This window comes from Phoenix dactylifera, chromosome 15, assembly GCF_051530095.1.
Source record: "Phoenix dactylifera cultivar Ajwa chromosome 15, Ajwa_hap1_PhDact_Kaust_v1.1, whole genome shotgun sequence".
NCBI classification, from domain to species: Eukaryota; Viridiplantae; Streptophyta; class Magnoliopsida; order Arecales; family Arecaceae; genus Phoenix; species Phoenix dactylifera.
Window position 1 is genome coordinate 9,401,234 of NC_143204.1, and position 19,380 is coordinate 9,420,613.

Below are 19,380 nucleotides of genomic sequence, written 5' to 3' on the forward strand. Positions count from 1 at the left end.
GTGGGAATGATGTAAGGAGCATACTTCCCCAATCTAGTGAACTCACGAGCGTACTCAGATACGCTCATTCCGGGCATCTGCTTCAGCCTCTCAAACTGAAGAGCCCGATTCTGCCTCTCAACCGGAGACAAAAACTCATCCATCACTGCTTGCCTGAACTCTTCCCAGGTTGGAGGATTCCTACTATACAATCTGTCCTCCACGTGCCTCTGGTACCAGCCCCAGGCATCTTCTTTCATTGTGAGCCCTACAAGTTCTATTGCCCTTGCATCAGAACAGGACAGTCTCCGTATCATCTTTTCAGTCTCCTCTAGGAATCTCTGAGGATCTTCACCTTCTTCCCCCTTAAACTCTGGGGTTCTGAGCCTCAGAAATTCCTGTACAGTAATCCCCTCATCATCTAGAGCCCGCCTGGCCAAACTTCTTGGCACAGCTACAGGAGGTGGGATGGATACTACTGACGGGGCAGGAGATTTCCCCCGAGCAATCTGCTCCCTCAGAGCCTGATTCTCCGCCAGTAACTGTTCCATCAATGCATCTCTACTTCCTACCTCTCCTTGATCATTAACCCTCCGTCTATCAGCAGGAGGAGGTTTTTCTCTTTGGGGCTCGACATGTGCAGAACCCGCATCCAATGCTATATCTGGCTCCATTTTCCTTGGAAGTATTCTTTATATGTCTCTAAAAGAGTCAAAAAGAGAGGGTAGTCGTTACACAGAGCCATAATATATTTTAATAAATTGTAAATGACTCATAAAACAACATACAAAAAAATCCTACGCTCCATAGTATAATCCTATACTTAATCCTGACTCACTCTATTGCTCTGACAGGACTCTTCTTAACCCTTGGCTCTGATACCAAGCTTTGTCACGACCCCTGCCCCGTTCCCGGCGGGCCGCCGCGACGGTCCTAGGGTGCGGGTAGGCATAAGGCCACCAGCCACCACGTAGAATCCTACTACCTATCAATCATCAATAAATTCTGAAAATTTTGGCATGATGCATGCACAAAATGATCACCTTTCCTATGGTGACCTGTCAGGATTATCTCATTACATACAACAACGCTACCTGTCAGAGCAGCAATCACATAACCTGTCACATAATGAACCTGGACAATATATCTCAATACATCATCTCAGGCATATAACTCATCTGTATAAAAATCTGGTTTCCATTCCATCCATGGTCAAACTCATATCCACAACAGGATCTATGACTGTAACTATACACTATATACAATAGAAGGTTTATAATACACCAAAATGTATAAACCTCTATCTACATTATACTATACTATGGAGCGGCACAGCTAGCAAGCAACCACTAATCCTGCTCATCTCCATACAATACCTGCCCTGCAATCAAAAACACCAAACTGGGGAGTGAGTATATGAATTCTCAGTGAGTTGAGTAGAAAGTACTATGCACATGAGACCAGATATAATCATGGCTCGAGGTGAGATCTCAAGATCAATAACAAGATGAACATGATCTCAACATAGAGAATATGGAGTAAATCATCAATATCACCACAATCAATATCAACTCATCTGAAGCATATATGGAATAATCAAGTAAACATATATGCTACTTATGAATATGCTCAACAGATCATAATGCTGGAGCATACAAATCAGGTGTCAATATGCTGAAATCATCACTAGACAGCTGTCGGAAGGTGGGTTTTACGCCCCAAGCGAACCAGCAACAACTCCCTACTGTCACATGCATATGTAGGATAAGACACCATATCGATAATGTAAATGCTAGACAGCTGTCGGGAGGTGGGTTTTACGCCCCAGGCGAACCAGCAACAACTCCCTACTATCACATGCATATGCAGGATAAGACACCACACTAATCATGTAAATGCTGGCCAGTATCCAGAACAGAAATCCATCGCACATCTACATACTAAACGGCACCTCGCGGGAATTCTACATCCGCGAAAAGCCATACTGCACCTCGCGGGGTCTTACTATGTCCGGCGGCAAGCAGAATATAAGTCGTAGGACCGGCCGATCCTACGCCTAGGGCCGTGTCCCCCCTAGGAAGGGACTGGGCTCCGTCCACCCAGAAGGCTACTATGTGTACAAAGGCCGATGTTCAACCCCATCGACTATAGGTGTCCTGCAGATACTGCCAAGCCATGCATAAATGCCATAATGCACCCTCCCAATACTCTACTAAAAAGGAGCATAATCAAGACTACCACTCACTCGGCCACGACCCAATTATAACTAACATCAGGGTTGGGAGTGAGGAATCACGGAAGTACAATGCAACTCAATATACCATGAGAAGGGCTCTACAAGTCTTTGAAATAGAGGAAATGAAATCAATTTACAAAAGAAGTCATTTCACAATTCAGATCCAATTTAATTACTCATAAAGGAGTATAATCAAAGCTACCACTCACAAGTCTTTGAAATAGAGGAAATGAAATCAATTTACAAAAGAAATCATTTCACAATTCGGAATCAATTTGATTACTCATCAACCCTCGTAATTCCTCTCAATGTTCCCTCCAATGCATGTACAGAATAATCAAGCATAGAGAATCAAGATTATAGAGGAATCTACTACAAAAATTAATCAATAAGCTCAGGTGGAATCAAGTCACACTTGGCAACATTCATGAAAATAAATAAGAAATGTGCTCATGGTGCAAAGTACAAACTCCCACTCACCTGTCAATCCGGCACAGCCCTGATACGCCTCCAAAAATCTACAGCAGGCAGTGGAGAACTTCTTCCTCTTGTTCCCTAGCTTCTTGCCCAACTGTGACATGCATTTACAATACATTTAGTCTTGTATCAAGGGCTATAATCTACGTGCCAATTATAATATAGGGGACTTTAATTGATTCAACTCCTCCGTTCCCTAAATCTTTTCTTTTCTTTTTTTTTTTCTTTTTCTATTAATTAACTCACCATTTATGTGTATTAGGGACTCCCTTGCATGAGTACAAGGTCCCCTTAGCTTAATCTGGGCTTAATACCCTATTATGGCATGAAATCCCCTATTTTCCCACTCGGATGAACAGTAATCCGGACCGACAGCCGGTTACTTCATCCTAGGTTTGATCTACTTTCCAAACTCCAAATTTGATGCAATTTTTACCTAACATTCTACACTCATAGGGGATTCCAAAGAGGTAACATGAATTGCCATCGGAGGTCGCTTGACCCCCTAAATAATTCACCGAAGTTGGGACTTCGACACAGTTTTTCCGTAGTGCCGGAAAATTTGTCAAAATCCGATTCTTTCTCTTTTAACCGCCTCTACAACCCTTATCCGATCCCTCTAGACTATATACACCATTTGTATAGCCTAATGTCATCAAAAGACTAGATAGGGACGGTGTTGCCCAAGGTGACAAGCCAAGAGGGGGTTGAATTGGTTTCTCTTAATTTTAACTATCTTACTTATGTTAATTGATGAGTTAGTGAAATAAACAAATCACAATACAAACAACAAGAAGTATAGTGGTTCGGTGCTCTCCTTAGCACCTACGTCCACTCCCCAAGCGACCCCTTGGGAATTCACTATAATCCCGCGGATTACAGTTGGATTGTTTTCCGGGGTCACAATCCAAAAACCTTTGTTGGTTTTGCGGGCTCACCAACGAACCTATACACTTGGTTTTCCGGGTTCACCAAAAACCTTTGTTGGTTTTGCGGGCTCACCAACGAACCTTTACAAAGTGTTTAATAAATAAAAAAGAAAAGATTCAAACTCCTAAATGAGCATATAAAACAATATGAACTACAAAGAAGAGTTAGAAAGTATTTATCGCTTTGAAGTCGCTTTGCTCTTCTTTGTCAAGGATGCTTCACTCTTCAAGGGAGGATGGAGCTCTTGATGCCTCTTTGAATCTGCTCAATCCCTTTCCTTGATTCTTGAATGAAGCTCTTGATGAAGGAGATTAGGGCTCTTTTATTTTCTTGTGTATTCTTTGATATCCCACTCAAAAGTTGTTCTCTCTGATGAATAGTGCCCCTTTAAATAGCTTTCCACCTTCTTAGGACAAGTCCCAATGGTTAGATTTGAAAAACTAGCCGTTACTCACCTTGGGAAGGACAAAAAGTACATCTGCAGAACTAGCCGTTACTGTTCAGCCCGTGTTTGGGTCGGCTCAACCTGTCCTTGGGTCGACCCAACTTTGCCTTGGGTCGACTCAAACATTCCTTGGGTCGACCCTCTCAGAAACCATAGAAACCTCAATTTCAACCTTCCTTCCCATGGGTCGACCCAACCATTCTTTGGGTCGACTCAAAGTTCACTTGGGTCGACTCAACTTCTTCTTGGGTCGACCCTCTCAGTAATTCCAGAGAACCATTTTCTGTCTGTCTTTCTGTCTTGCCTTTGGGTCGACCCTCTCAGGATTTCGGTCGACTTAAGCTTGGGTCGACTCAACCACTGTGTGGGTCGACCCTCTCAGTAAATCCAGAGAGCATTCTTCTGTTGTGTTTTGAGGTTCTTTGGAGGTTGGGTCGACTCATGCTTACCTTGGGTCGACCCAACTCACTGTTCATTTGTGCCATTTTTGCAGGAGTGTGCCAGATGACTTCTTGATGTACCGGGGTCGACCCAATCAACCTTTGGGTCGACTCAATCCACACTTTGCTGCATTCTCAAGGTTAGATTCATTCAAATGAACAAGGTCATGTATCTATTTTCAATTAACCAAATATACTGAGAGTAATGAACTTATAAATGAAGTATCAATTTAACTTATAGCATACTCTAGATAATTGCTTGTTAATCATCAAAATAACACTATCATCCTCAATCTCCCCCTTTTTGATGATTACAAAATAAAGAGTACAAGTCTATTGATACTTGTCTTTAAAATCAGTTTATAAAAGGGATTAAATTGCTGAATTTCAGCTTTTCATATATACTTGTGAAATCTCCCCCTATATCATTCAAATGTTGCCAATTTGACTTTTTGAATTGCTCCCCCTTGGATGTATATGCTTTCCTATATGATTTTCTATTTGTTTTACAAATTATTTCTCTTTCTTTCTTTACTTCTCCTCTTATTACTCTTTCTTTACTTCTCCCCCTTTTTGTTACTCTATTTACTCTAAAGATATCTTTACTTCTCCCCTATTACTCTTTCTTTACTTCTCCCCCTTTTTGTTATCATCAAATAGGTACATGGGAAAAGATGCAATAAATACCAAACTTCAAACTTCATTGATCAAAATAGGAACATTTTAGTATATCAAAAGCAAAAGCAAATACAATATTCCTCAATCAAAGTTTAAAGATGCATGATAACCACCAAATATATATGAGAACTAGATACATATCCTAGTCTCAAACAAGATCGTGAGACTCTCCCGGATCGCTTGGCTACGGCTCTCTCGGGTCCCATTTCTCCAAGATCTTGAAGTAATCTACTGTTTGGAGATGATTGGAGAAGATTTGAGAGTGGAAAATAAGGTTTTCGGAAGAGGACAAAGGGTAAACAGTGCCCTAGATAGCTCACGGGTCCCCCTTTTAACAGTGGGATCCCGACGTTGGGTCGACTCAAGAAACTTCTTGGGTCGACTCAACGTTGGGTCGACCCTATTCTGGGTTGGGTTGACCCAAGTGCAGAATTTTTCTTTTCTCTTCCTTTTTGCTTCTAAAAATTTTCCTTGCTTCCAATCCTTATAAATTCTTTCTGGGACAATGATACATGAGTAAGGAATCTATAGATAACAAGTTTGACTCATGTTTCATGGATTTTTAGAAATTGGAAGAATGTATCATGAGACTACTTGCTCCCTTTTATATTTCTTCAATAAAAAGGATCATATATACCTAATTCTCTCCTTAGCGTGCAGAATCTATCTTCACTTAAGGGTTTTGTGAATATGTCGGCTAATTATTTTTCAGTGCATATATGCTCAATACATATGTTTCCATTTTGCACATGATCCCTAATAAAATCATATCTTATTTCTATGTGTTTGGCTTTAGGAATGAGATATTTAGGATATAAGCCAGAAGTGATCTCTAAATGTAGATTCCAAAGATAGTTTTGAAATCAAGTGTAGATGGAATGTTTTTCAAGTTATTTCAAGGAGTATCAAGAATAATATTCAAAGAAAGCACGAATGAAACTTCAATACCCCTTTTTTTTTTAATATATTAAGTATATAGCAACATGAGAGCAATCTAATTAATTTTTAGAGTATAGTATTAGAGCAGATAAAGATCAAAACTTATATACTCGCAAAACATAAGATTATGTTGAATCCTTAATTCTTAATAACTTCAAAGTTCTTTCATGATATAAAAGTATTGGAGCATAGATACCAAAATATGAATTTATGCAATGTAGGATACATAAAATTTAGGGCTTTGAAAGTTCTTTGAAAGCTCTCTTAAAGACTTTCTTTTACTCCTTTAAAGATCATATCATCAAAATCAATTAAAATGAATTGGCTCATGATTGAAACACTAAAGTGCAAGCCAATAAGAGCTCATTAGTAGATTTCAAAGTAAATTTCCAATACTAAGACAAATGGAATCCTTTTCACTTAGTTTTCAAAACAAGTGATTTACCAATTAAGTACAGATGAAAATCCAACTTTCAAAAGATATTCAATGAGGCACAAAGTTTAATACCACTTTACATTTAGTATTCTTTCTCTCATCTTTAGTTGTGAATTTACATGATTAAGTTCTATATGATCTCTCCCTCTGAAATTTTCTTTCTTCCCTTAATTAATCATTCCATTTGAGAGTTTTAGAATTTGTTCAATAAAATTGTCAATCTCGAAAATATATTTTATTTTCATAAGACTCAAGGTTTGAGATAAGACAACCTTTATAGAACTCATCTCAAGGTATAAACTTATTATATAATTAAAGCAAGTCTTGCAATATAAGGAGGTTCATCAAAATCAATCCATAAAATTCAAGGTATGCATCAAATTAAAGTAACTTTAGGATAAGATACTGAATATCTAAAGCTCCCCCTTAAAAGATGCATTCTTCTTTAATTATTCTTATCTTTTGTTGAATTTCAGATTTTAATGATAAACGTGAATAAAACTGAAACTTTATGATATCAAGAATGTAGAGTGATCTAGAATTATTCAAAATTTATAGCAATCACTCTTTTTAATCTTTTAAGAACAAGTTATGCTTCCTCTTAATCTTTGAGAAAATGTACTGAAATATTAATCAGAAAATAATTCATTTGAAGCTCAAATTCTTTCAAAAGCATTTACATTTTCTTTCTTTTAAGAATCATTTGAGTGAGCTGAAATATTTCTAAACTTAAGATCATTCACTCTTTTAATAATATATATATACATATATATTTTGATAGAAGTCTTTAATAATGTAGGAGAGGAAAAAAAAATTAATTTCTTAGTCATAGTTTTTCAGCAATGTATATATGAAGCACCATAAATCTTTTTAATATCAAAATAATATCATATGTTTAGAACCATTTATTTGCAATCAAGATCATTGAAAAACACATCATTTAGACCAATTTCAGTACACTTATAAGATAAAAAATGATATGTTTCATATGCGTATCGGAGCAACCAACCAAGGTATCCAAAGTAATTCTATTTTTCTTAAACCGTAGATTTCATCTAGAAATCATATTGAGTTATTCCCCAAAATGATGCAATCATTGAAGTATATAATGAAAGTTACAAAAACGCAACGATAGAAATATTTTTAAATTAAATTTAAGCTTTTATCCTTAAGGTGTGTTTTCAAGTGATCGAAACTTCATTTGGCTTTTCACAAGCTTTTTATATACTTTCATTTATCTTGTCATTCATTTCCTCATTTTTGAATTTCTTCCTTTAACCACTCAGTGAATATTCTAATCTTCATTTCTTTTGATTTTACTTTTCTATGCTCTATACTCTATTTGCTCCCTATCCGGTGGAGTTGGAAGGGGCACGAGGTACTACCACTAGCCTCCCTCTTGTGCCGTCCCTAATATGCCCTACACCGAATAGTTGGGTCAAATAGTGCCGGGTACTACCACTAGCCTCCCCATTAGCACCATCCCTATGATGAGCAATATAGAAGGGTTAAAATGTTCACTTCAAACTTTTTATGTAATTAATTACAGATTTTATCTCTTCCAAAAGGAATGTTCATATTAGTCTCACAAATGTGCCAAATATATTATGCTTGTTTTGCTTTTCCTAAAGATTGGAGTATTCCCTTGAATAATTGTTCATTTTCTTTTCTTTATCTCTCTTTCTTTTTATTATTTCAAGTAATTACATGAAAGAGCAGAATAAAAAATTAATCTAATATGCTGCATATAAATATATACCATGCAAACAGCATTTTCATTATGCCCAATGATTCATAGCTTATCACAAGTTATTTTGAATTAGAGGTTTGAGGCATAAGCTTGTGTATTTCATGGTTATGCATTATATAGAAAAAGGTAGTTTAATCACACCATGAAACAATTATTACTAGCATGAGAATGAAGCATGATATCAAGATGATCAACAATTAAAGGTTTAATCATGCAACCATATAATTTCACACTATTGATTTTGCTCAACTAACTCGCAAGAGAAGAGTTTAGATTACCAGTGCATTTAGCATTCTTCAAGCCAAATACCTTTTAGATTCTTTACACCCTTGGCTGAAGAAAATCTCTCTCTTTTTTTGTTTGCAAGGGAATGTTTATTGTATCTTTCATCGATGTGTCCTTCAAGTTGAAATTTCTTGCTCATAAATTCTGTATCATTAGCAAAATCTTTTTCTTTTCTTGAAGGCAATTCATTAGGTTCTCTAGGATACAAAAACATTCATACAACATATTTCTTAACTAGATGACTCAACATGAGACATGACAATAATTGAATTTGAGTCACTTTACTCAAGAGATTGCCTAAGTATAAGCAAGCACAAGTCACTTGAACTAAAGAGATAACTTCATTAAGTAAAATGGTTCAAGGACAAGCATGTGAGGCAATAGAAAGATTCATTAAAGTTAAATCAAATTTTTTTTTTGTTTTCAGAATCAATTTAACTTAGATTCTATTTGCATAAGATAATTATCAATAAGACGTGCTAGCTAAGTTTTAATCAAATTATCTTAAACAGTTGTTTCTATCAAAATTCAGATTGTTACATAGAATCAAAATGATAAACTATATTCTCAATAAAGGATCTAGTTTTAATAAGAATAGTATGAATTGATATTTCTACAACTAGTATCTTTTCATTGAATTTTCAATATACATTGCTTGAAGAGTAATATCCAAAGAAATATTTGTTTTATCAGATTTGACATTATTTTCATAAGAACATATCAAGCATGACATGTATGACTGAAAAATATAAAAGATATACAATATATCATTTTCTATTTTTCAGAAGATCAAAAGGAGTTTTCTAATAGAAACCATATGTATGACAAGCAATGATGATAGCCTTTAACATTAAGTAGATGACTATCATACAACATTGTCTTTTTCATTTCTTCAAGGATTCTATCAACCCTATTTTATTTATGGTGTTCTTGGTGTAGAAACAATTGTATTCAATATTATTTTCTGTGCACAACTTAATAAGAAATTGGTTTTCAAAACTATGTCATGATACAATTTTATTTTCATAGTTTGCAAACCTTTTTCATTTGAACCCTTTTTGTGAGTTTGTGCCAATGCAGAAAATATTTCAATTTAAGTGCCAAGAACAAAGCCAATGTAAGCTTTTGAAAAACTCAATGATGTAAACAACATCTTTAGATTTAGAAATTATTTTTTTTTGTTTGTTTCCTTAGTTAACATGCGTAGCAAACTTTTACCTTGCAGAAATTAATCTAAGTAAGTCAATGACAAGGTCTTTTGAGACTAAGTACATACTAGCATGAGTTAATGCCAAAATAAAGGTTTCTTTAATCTTGGTATTCATAGTGCATATATGAGACTTATAAAGCAAATCATAATACATTTCAGATAATCATATAAGGAATGAATGGTATAATAACATGATGAATTACATTCATACCTTCACAAAGGATAACCTAAGATTTCATAAGTATTATGCTCAATAAAGTTTTAGCATGAAATCAGCATCAACCATTTATATTAGAGAAGAAATTTAGATTTTGAAAAACTTAAAGGAGAAGGTTATACATATTCATTCATTGTTTTCTTATTATGATGCAAGCACTAGAAAGTTTCATGCTAAAATCGTTGAGATAAGATTTAACATATGAGGCATTTAAAAACTTTGATGCAGAGAGTATCGTAATTTCATAAAAAGATAATTTCAATACATGAAGTAGAATGTTAAACCTTATACTAGATTTAATGAATAAATTGAGACTTATCTTTAATTATGTGTCAACGCACCCATTTGTATGAAAATTTCATTTATTCCATGGGTAGCTTGGCACACCTACATCTACACCCTCATATTTTCATTTTGGGTACCCAAGCTTGCTTGGGTCCTTGAGGGTTAGTGCATATGGTTCCTTTTGGAATCCAAATCTGTTTAATCGTAATAACTTTACCATTTGATTTATTCGTATTAGAACCATAGGTAAAGTTTTTATGCCCAATCTTTTTATGTTTGAAATAAGTTATCTTATTTGATGGTTTGCTTGGCGAATTGATAACCTTTTTCTTTAGGGGTTTATTATTGAGCAAAGGAATCCAGCCAAGTCTTGATTTATCAAAAACAGCATGTTGGCTTTCAAACATCGTTTTTAATCTTTCTGAACTTACAGTAAATTTGTTAATAAAAGATTTCAATTGGTTAACTTCTTCACTTAAGTTTTGATTTTCTTTAATTAAATTCTGATTTTTCTGAATCAATTCTTCCGAATTTAATCTTAAGCGTTCATTCTCAGAATTTAATTTGTCTTTCATTTCAGCGGAAGAATTTCTTTCTTCTGACATTTCCAGATTTAGCTTTTTAAGATTTTTATTTTTCGTAGCTAATTTTCTACATTCACCATACAAATCATGAAAAGCATTTAATAGTTCATCATAAGAGAATTCTTCCTGAAATTCATTAGGTGTGAAATCAGATTCAGATTTTACCTTATCTTCTTGTGCCATAAGGCATAAGTTAGTTACCTCTTGTAGTTCTTTGGAGCTAGTATCATTATTGTTGCTCCTCACTTTCATTTTCTTGCTTGACTCTTCCTTGGTCAAGGTTTTCTTGCTTTTTATCTCTTTCTTCCTTTCTTCTTGCTTCCTCTTCTTCTTTGTCTTTAGGAAGCTTTTGAATTTTTCGGTGTTTGGGTATGGGTCCTTGTTTTCATCACCGAATTCTTCATTTGTTGTTCTTTCTTCCGGATTGGGAGATTCAACATCTTTTTCTGTAGGCTCACTGTTAGTGTGTAATTGAAGCACATGTGAGCTAATCTGAATTTTGTCATAAATATTTTCTAAAGTATCCCAGATTTCCTTAGCAGATAAGCATGCAGAGATTTTATTAAATTCAGTTTCATGGATAGCACAATATAGTATGTTCATAGCATTAGCATTCAATTGTGCTAAGTCTTTTTCATTAATAGTGTGAGAGAGTGAGTGAGGGCCTCTAGTAACAATGTACCATAATTCATAGTCTAAAGCTTGAATGAATATCCTCATCCTAGCTTTCCAGTATGTGTAGTTTGTGCCATTAAATATAGGTGGTCTATTTGTGGATTGCCCCTCACTCATAGAACATCCCACTTGGGTTGTCATGATCTTTAACTCTTGATTGTGAGATCAATGAGTACTATTGGAGCACCTTGCTCTGATACCACTTGTTGCCCAAGGTGACAAGCCAAGAGGGGGGGTGAATTGGTTTCTCTTAATTTTAACTATCTTACTTATGTTAATTGATGAGTTAGTGAAATAAACAAATCACAATACAAACAACAAGAAGTATAGTGGTTCGGTGCTCTCCTTAGCACCTACGTCCACTCCCCAAGCGACCCCTTGGAAATTCACTATAATCCCGCGGATTACAGTTGGATTGTTTTCCGGGGTCACAATCCAAAAACCTTTGTTGGTTTTGCGGGCTCACCAACGAACCTATACACTTGGTTTTCCGGGTTCACCAAAAATCTTTGTTGGTTTTGCGGGCTCACCAACGAACCTATACACTTGGTTTTCCGGGTTCACCAAAAACCTTTGTTGGTTTTGCGGGCTCACCAATGAACCTTTACAAAGTGTTTAACAAATAAAAAAGAAAAGATTCAAACTCCTAAATGAGCATATAAAACAATATGAACTATAAAGAAGAGTTAGAAAGTATTTATCGCTTTGAAGTCGCTTTGCTCTTCTTTGTCAAGGATGCTTCACTCTTCAAGGGAGGATGGAGCTCTTGATGCCTCTTTGAATCTGCTCAATCCCTTTCCTTGATTCTTGAATGAAGCTCTTGATGAAGGAGATTAGGGCTCTTTTGTTTTCTTGTGTATTCTTTGATATCCCACTCAAAAGTTGTTCTCTCTGATGAATAGTGCCCCTTTAAATAGCTTCCCACCTTCTTAGGACAAGTCCCAATGGTTAGATTTGAAAAACTAGCCGTTACTCACCTTGGGAAGGACAAAAAGTACATCTGCAGAACTAGCCGTTACTGTTCAGCCCGTGTTTGGGTCGGCTCAACCTGTCCTTGGGTCGACCCAACTTTGCCTTGGGTCGACTCAAACATTCCTTGGGTCGACCCTCTCAGAAACCACAGAAACCTCAATTTCAGCCTTCCTTCCCATGGGTCGACCCAACCATTCTTTGGGTCGACTCAAAGTTCACTTGGGTCGACTCAACTTCTTCTTGGGTCGACCCTCTCAGTAATTCCAGAGAACCATTTTCTGTCTGTCTTTCTGTCTTGCCTTTGGGTCGACCCTCTCAGGGTTTGGGTCGACTCAAGCTTGGGTCGACTCAACCACTGTGTGGGTCGACCCTCTCAGTAAATCCAGAGAGCATTCTTCTGTTGTGTTTTGAGGTTCTTTGGAGGTTGGGTCGACTCATGCTTACCTTGGGTCGACCCAACTCACTGTTCATTTGTGCCATTTTTGCAGGAGTGTGCCAGATGACTTCTTGATGTACCGGGGTCGACCCAATCAACCTTTGGGTCGACTCAATCCACACTTTGCTGCATTCTCAAGGTTAGATTCATTCAAATGAATAAGGTCATGTATCTATTTTCAATTAACCAAATATACTGAGAGTAATGAACTTATAAATGAAGTATCAATTTAACTTATAGCATACTCTAGATAATTGCTTGTTAATCATCAAAATAACACTATCATCCTCAGACGGATATTTACCTTTTTCTTTTTGGAAATCGAGGTCCTTGCGTAGAGGGGAAGGAGATCTACGTTTTTCCTTTCAGCTGGAAGTGCAACCGGGATCCCTCTCCTCCTCGAATCCCCTTCCTCTTCTTCTTTCTTCTTCTTCTTCTTCTTTTTTCTTTTTTTTTCTTTCTCTCTGTGTTTCCACGCCTGAGACCTCCTCTCCCTCTCTGTCTCAACTCCCTCTTCTCAGCCAACCCACCGCTAGACAAACCCCCATTTAAGTCAAATCAAACTCTGAAAATTCCCATTTTGCCCTTACCACTTCAACGGATCTACAGTTATGCCATTAACTTTTGATTCCTTCCCATTTTACCCCTTATATCAATTTTAAAGGACTATTCTATCCCTTTTTATATAAAAAAAATTTTGGGATTATTACATACATACTGCTTTGCAAGTTGCTACTGAGATATAAAGGTTTCTTTTTCTAGTGAAAGAACTACAATGTTCAATTACTTTTCAATTATTTATGCTATAGGAAAAGTTTCAATTGGCTTTACCCAAAATTAACAAAAAGGAGAACTTGTTTGTCGATCAGGTATGTTGATGTAGAACTTGTTATTGGTACTATAGTATCAGAGATAGATACGAAAAGGGGACCATTAGAGCTTCTATTGTTGAAATTTTAAGCAGAAGATTAGAACACAAAAAAATCATAGATCAATCCATAAAAGGTTGGAATATAAATCAAAGAAGAATAAATCGAAGCATACCTTACAAGTCCTAGGCAGCCATTGATGATCGCTACAGCAATACCTATGGAAGAAGAAAGCACAAAGATAGGGTAGATGTTCCTCTCCATCTCATCTTTTATTCCTATCTTCTCAGTGGGATAGGTTTTCCTTAGGAACATAGAGATTTCGATGCCCTAGGTTTCTTTGTAGGCAGATATATGTAGGCATGGAATGGGGACCTAGCCCAGCTAGTAATGCAAATGGGTCCACCCATTACAGAGCCGGTTAACCAAATCAGGCCTATACTAATACTCGCTATACTATATGACTAAGACAACAGAGCGCAAAATAACCATATGATCACAAATTAATTATGGACTTCTTAATATTCATTCAGTCGACAACTTAGCCCGCATTACGTACAAATCAAATTAAAAACAATCCATAATCAATGAAAGCCCGGCTTATGAAAAATTTTAACATTCTCCCACTTAGGCGACATTGATTAAGACTTTAATTTTTTAAAGAAAATATATTTATTATATACATATATGTAATTTAAAAATGACTCCTGGGCTAAGTTCATCTCATGTGGCCACATAAAAAAATGTCATGAATGAATGATATCTTAAGTCAAAAATCCGGTCCGACAAAACTACTAATATTGAATTATAGTAGTCTTTATATCATTTACCGATATAAGACCCGAGTGTTTTGGCTCTCCAAGAGTGGGATGGAAAGTCTAGCAACATGCTTCTAGCAGAATAATTCATGGACTTCAGACTCTGTCCACAATTTGTTGCTGAATTCTGATGGTTTTGATATTATTGTTTGTTTATTAGAATTCTATTGGTTTTGGTATTATTGTTTGTTTATCAAAAGCATGACTACAAATTCTATCAAACTCTTCCATTCAACCCTAAACATTTAGGACTCTTTTGGTTCGCATAAAGAGGAGGGAAAAAGTGTGGTCAACGGGTAAATAGAGAAATGACTTATGTTTAGTTAGAGTTTTCAAAAGAGAAAGTTGGAAAAGTAGCTTTTCCATAAGAATAAGATTCTCACATTTCATAGGAAACAAAAATCCATGTAGAAATGGAAAGGTCCAATTTCCACCAGCTGAAAATTGGAGGTTTTTTTTTTCCAAAATCGCCCTCTAGTGCTTAGATAAAATGGCGTAAGGTCTTTTGCTTTTGAGGGCACAATAGTTATGTTATATATCTTTTCTAAAAGAGTAGATGCTCAACCAAACATAAATCACTTTATAATATCCTATTTTTTCATGGTCAATCCAAGGAAAAACTACTTTTTTTTCAGGCATCATATACCTAGGCATCAGCTTCTCATAAAAAAAATTCAATAAGAAAAAATTCTTTCCCAAAACCAAATAAATCCTTAGTACTACATATATTAATGCAATGTAGGGATACTCTGATTGAGAACTTTTAATAAGTGAGAGAAGGGCTACAAATCATGGTCGTGGGTCTTAAAAGCTCTATTGTTTTCCCATCCCTTTTGTCAAAACATAGAAAGAAAAGAGGAAAAAATAAGGGGAAAAAATCCCTTACCATGTAACCATTTTTAACCGCCTCCACGTAAACGCAGCGAGGTCCTTATCTACCTCTAATCCTCCACAACTAGTTCTCCTTGGTCCCTAGATTAACGATCAGCAATAATCCTTGGGTTATGGCTTACGTTGTCAGTGATAATATTTTGCTATTTCCGTATAAGGACCATGCTAGAGTTTAGCCAAAATGTACTGCGTGCATATATCAAGGATTCATTAGCTATTCTCCATTATAGTATTTCTACATTCGCTATTCTCTCCATTATAGTATTTCTATATGTTGTATTCCGTTTACATCTCCCTACAGTCAATCCTCTTTGTCTAGTTGTTTAAAGTAAGTCCCATAAAAAATGAAAGTACTAATGAGAGAAAATCATTTTGCTTTTATGGGATATAAAGATTCTCTTTTCGTTTTCCGTTAAATATATAAAGGTTGTCTACATTTGTCCCAGATGCTGGAAATTACCTTCTATCTAGGGATTCATCATGCCCTAATAACCGTAGTGATGCATTCACCTCTGCCCTCTATATAAGATAACACCAGCAGGACCTGGCCTTGTCCGTTGGAACAGCACAAATTCCAGACATGGTAGTAGCCTAGCCCAGAGAGTCATTCCTCTTACTGTTCTTCCTTGTTTTCTTTTCTTTCTTTGTTTGTTTGTCTTCTTTTTTTTTTTGATGTAAACTTGGGATACATTCTTTACATTCTTATACATGGGTGTCAGGCCATTGCAGCAGTTGTCGCGTTGTGGTTCTTAGCTCTTCGGTTTGTCGTTGGGGATCCAACTTACAATGTGCTTCGCTATGGGGCCGTTGGAGACGGCAAATCAAATGATACACAAGTGAGAAAATAGTTATTGCTTAAGCTGCATCTGGTTACGAAATTAAATAGGCGAAGTATGGGATGAGTTTTTATCATAGTCATTCATGTATACTTTCTTATATTTTTCTATCCTACAACCAAAAGCTGTTGAAGACTGATTTAACATATCATAGTTTTAAGAAATAATAAGTGTTATTACTTGGATCGAAAATAATTTCTAGTTCTATATTTCCAATCATAGTTCTTTGTGTGTTACACAATAGAGGTGATTGAGTAGTCTTGACATAGTATTGTTCAAGGTTTTGTCTCTTATATATGCTATATGGGTCCCATTATAATATATACAAAGTTCAGCGTTCAAATTATAGATGGTGCCTCTTGTAGTGCTCGGCATAGCTAGGGCTTGCATCATTTTTCAGAAATATGTCATGACGCTTCTATCATTATTGTTCCTGTTTTGTTTTTCGGTCTTAAATATCAAAAGCATTGAATTTTCTATACTGTTCCAATGGTATATAGCTTCTCATAATTTTCTTCAATGTTCAGATATCAACATGCTGACATGCATTGCATGCATGCATTTTAGTAGCCACATAGCTTCTATAGATATTCATACAGTCCAAAAAATATTAACATACATGAGAAGTATGCGTGCTTGCATCACTTACCTGTGAATGTGTTTTGAGAAGCATGCATTGTCCCCCTTTCTCTCTATATTTGTGTGTGTATGTATGTCTACATATATATAGCATTTTGCTATCATCCCAAGGATTGCTCACGATCATGCAATAATTTTCAAGGCATTCTCGGAAGCTTGGGGAGCAGCTTGCACTGATTCTAATTATCCAACTCTTCTCATCCCGGCACGCAAGACCTTTTTATTGACCCAAATAACCTTTCGAGGCCCGTGCAAGTCTTCGATTAATGTCAAGGTAATATTCAAATCAATCAATCACTCCGATATATCCCCTAAAAACTGGTTGGATAGAGCAAGGGAGAGAGTGAGAGATGGAGAAAAAAATCATACACCAAATTACGGAACCAGACATACAAAGCTTAGATTATATAACATATATATGCAGGTCGATGGAAATATCGTAGCTCCGAACAAAGTGTGGACGAATGAGGCAACAAACTTGATTACGTTTCAAGATGTTAACAATCTTACGGTTGCCGGGCATGGCGAGATTGAAGGCAATGGCGCCATTTGGTGGGACTGTGTGGCCAAAAAGGTGTTAAAATATAAATATGTCACATCCTTATATAATTATATCTTTGACTTTCCAATTAATATTCTGTTCATTTGACCAAGTTGTCTTCTTTGGTTTCTCATTTTACATGCATCCTCTTCCGCACTCCATAGGGATGCGAAAACCGCCCTAATGTAAGTATATATGCAAATCTTTTATTAATAAAAACTTAGAAGGTCATTAGTTTAGCCATTACATAATACATATTGATGGAATTTAACAGTTACTTTGTTGTCATTGACCTGAAATCAGCTACTAGTATTCATGTATTGCAACAATGTTTTGCTGAGCGGAATAAGGATGAAGAATGGCCCAACTAAACATCTGAAAATAATCAATAGTTCTGGGTTCCACGTCAAGGGGGTCGAAGTACGGGCACCAAAAGACAGTCCCAACACCGATGCCCTCCACATTCGTGGATCTCAGTTTGTGGAGCTCACCAACTGCACAGTCGGAACTGGTGCTTATCGTATATGCGTAATTTTTCATTTTTTTCCCCATGTTTCCGTCCATGCATGAAGCTTGGACTTTTTTACCATCTGCTCCTAGTTTTGCTGCTTCCAGGAACAAGAAATCTCATATGAGATTGTGCCTTTAATATCCGAAGGACTTTTCAATATCTACTAATAACATATGTAGATTGTAGATGTGAATATTTACGTAGTTGATTGGTTACTTTATGTTATGGCTGCAGGAGATGATTGCGTGGCTATTGGCCCAGGATCCTCAGACATTAATGTCACCCACATTACTTGTGGGCCAGGTCATGGTCTCAGGTTTGTCTTCAGTATTTTGAAATCCATTGCATACTTGAGAAATAGCACTTGTTCGAGTTTGGGATCTCTTTAGATCATGTTACAAAGGGTTCAATTTGATCACGGTGCACCAAAAGCCATCAATCGATAAAAGATGATTGAATAGTGATGGACACGTATTCTATGAGACACTAATAGGTAATTGAGACGCCTACTTAGCTACATGTTAATATTGACACTTTCTTCAACTACATTCTAGCGCGAAGATGAGCCCAATTTTATATTTATAGTTTCTATAATTCGAGAATTTGTCTTAGTATTCTGAGCTAATCTGCTTCTCTTTCAGCAGCTACCTGAGGCATTAAGATAATTAATTTCATGTGTTCTTCACAGCATTGGTAGCTTGGGACCAGACTCCACAGTTGAACGAGTTCATGTTTCCGATAGTCACGTTTCAGATGCCTCGTCAGGCGTGAAGATCAAGACATGGCAGGTACATTGTGCTATCCCAATATTGACAAGCTCATGAAGTCAAACACCGTCACATATGCCCTTCCATGTTCATGTATTTGTTTCTCATAAAAGAAAAATATTTTTTTTGTTTATGCCCCACATCCGAGAAATTGATCTTTTTTTTTTGGTATTATGTAAGGCATGAGAAATTGATTTGTATTAGAACATAGTAAATTTTCATTGCATTTTACAGGGAGGATCTGGGTATGCAAAAGAGATCTATTTTGAGCGTGTAAACTTTACCTCAGTGCAGATCCCTATAGTTATTGATCAATACTATTGTCCCAGTCGAAACTGCGATTCTAAGGTACGGGCTCCCTATAAAGCACACGTATGCACACATGCACACACAAACTGTTCTTCATTTATGCTTGTACTGGGATGTACAATATCTGCCGCTTTCTTGAAGACCTTAACTGAACTTGGAACATATACATGCATGGGTAAAGCACATCCATGTTCAAGTGCTCCACCACCATCAACTGGAAAGTAG

At 36.3% G+C, this 19,380-nt stretch overlaps 2 protein-coding genes across 2 annotated transcripts; one reads left to right on the forward strand and one right to left on the reverse strand.

Moving 5' to 3' along the window:
- Positions 1 to 10,029: 10,029 nt before the first annotated feature.
- On the reverse strand, positions 10,030 to 13,091 carry LOC149751211 (uncharacterized). Its single transcript, XM_089927625.1, has 2 exons — positions 12,169 to 13,091; positions 10,030 to 12,137 (listed from the first exon to the last, which is right to left on the reverse strand). The coding sequence occupies exon 2, from the start codon at positions 11,705 to 11,707 to the stop codon at positions 10,424 to 10,426; it is 1,284 nt and encodes a 427-aa protein (XP_089783751.1). The 5' UTR covers positions 11,708 to 12,137; positions 12,169 to 13,091; the 3' UTR covers positions 10,030 to 10,423.
- Positions 13,092 to 15,665: 2,574 nt separating this feature from the next.
- Positions 15,666 to 19,380, forward strand: LOC148699851 (polygalacturonase-2-like). Its single transcript, XM_089927616.1, has 9 exons — positions 15,666 to 15,677; positions 16,272 to 16,388; positions 17,119 to 17,301; positions 17,452 to 17,601; positions 17,872 to 18,079; positions 18,314 to 18,395; positions 18,768 to 18,867; positions 19,081 to 19,194; positions 19,297 to 19,380. The coding sequence occupies exons 1-9, from the start codon at positions 15,666 to 15,668 to the stop codon at positions 19,378 to 19,380; spliced, it is 1,050 nt and encodes a 349-aa protein (XP_089783742.1).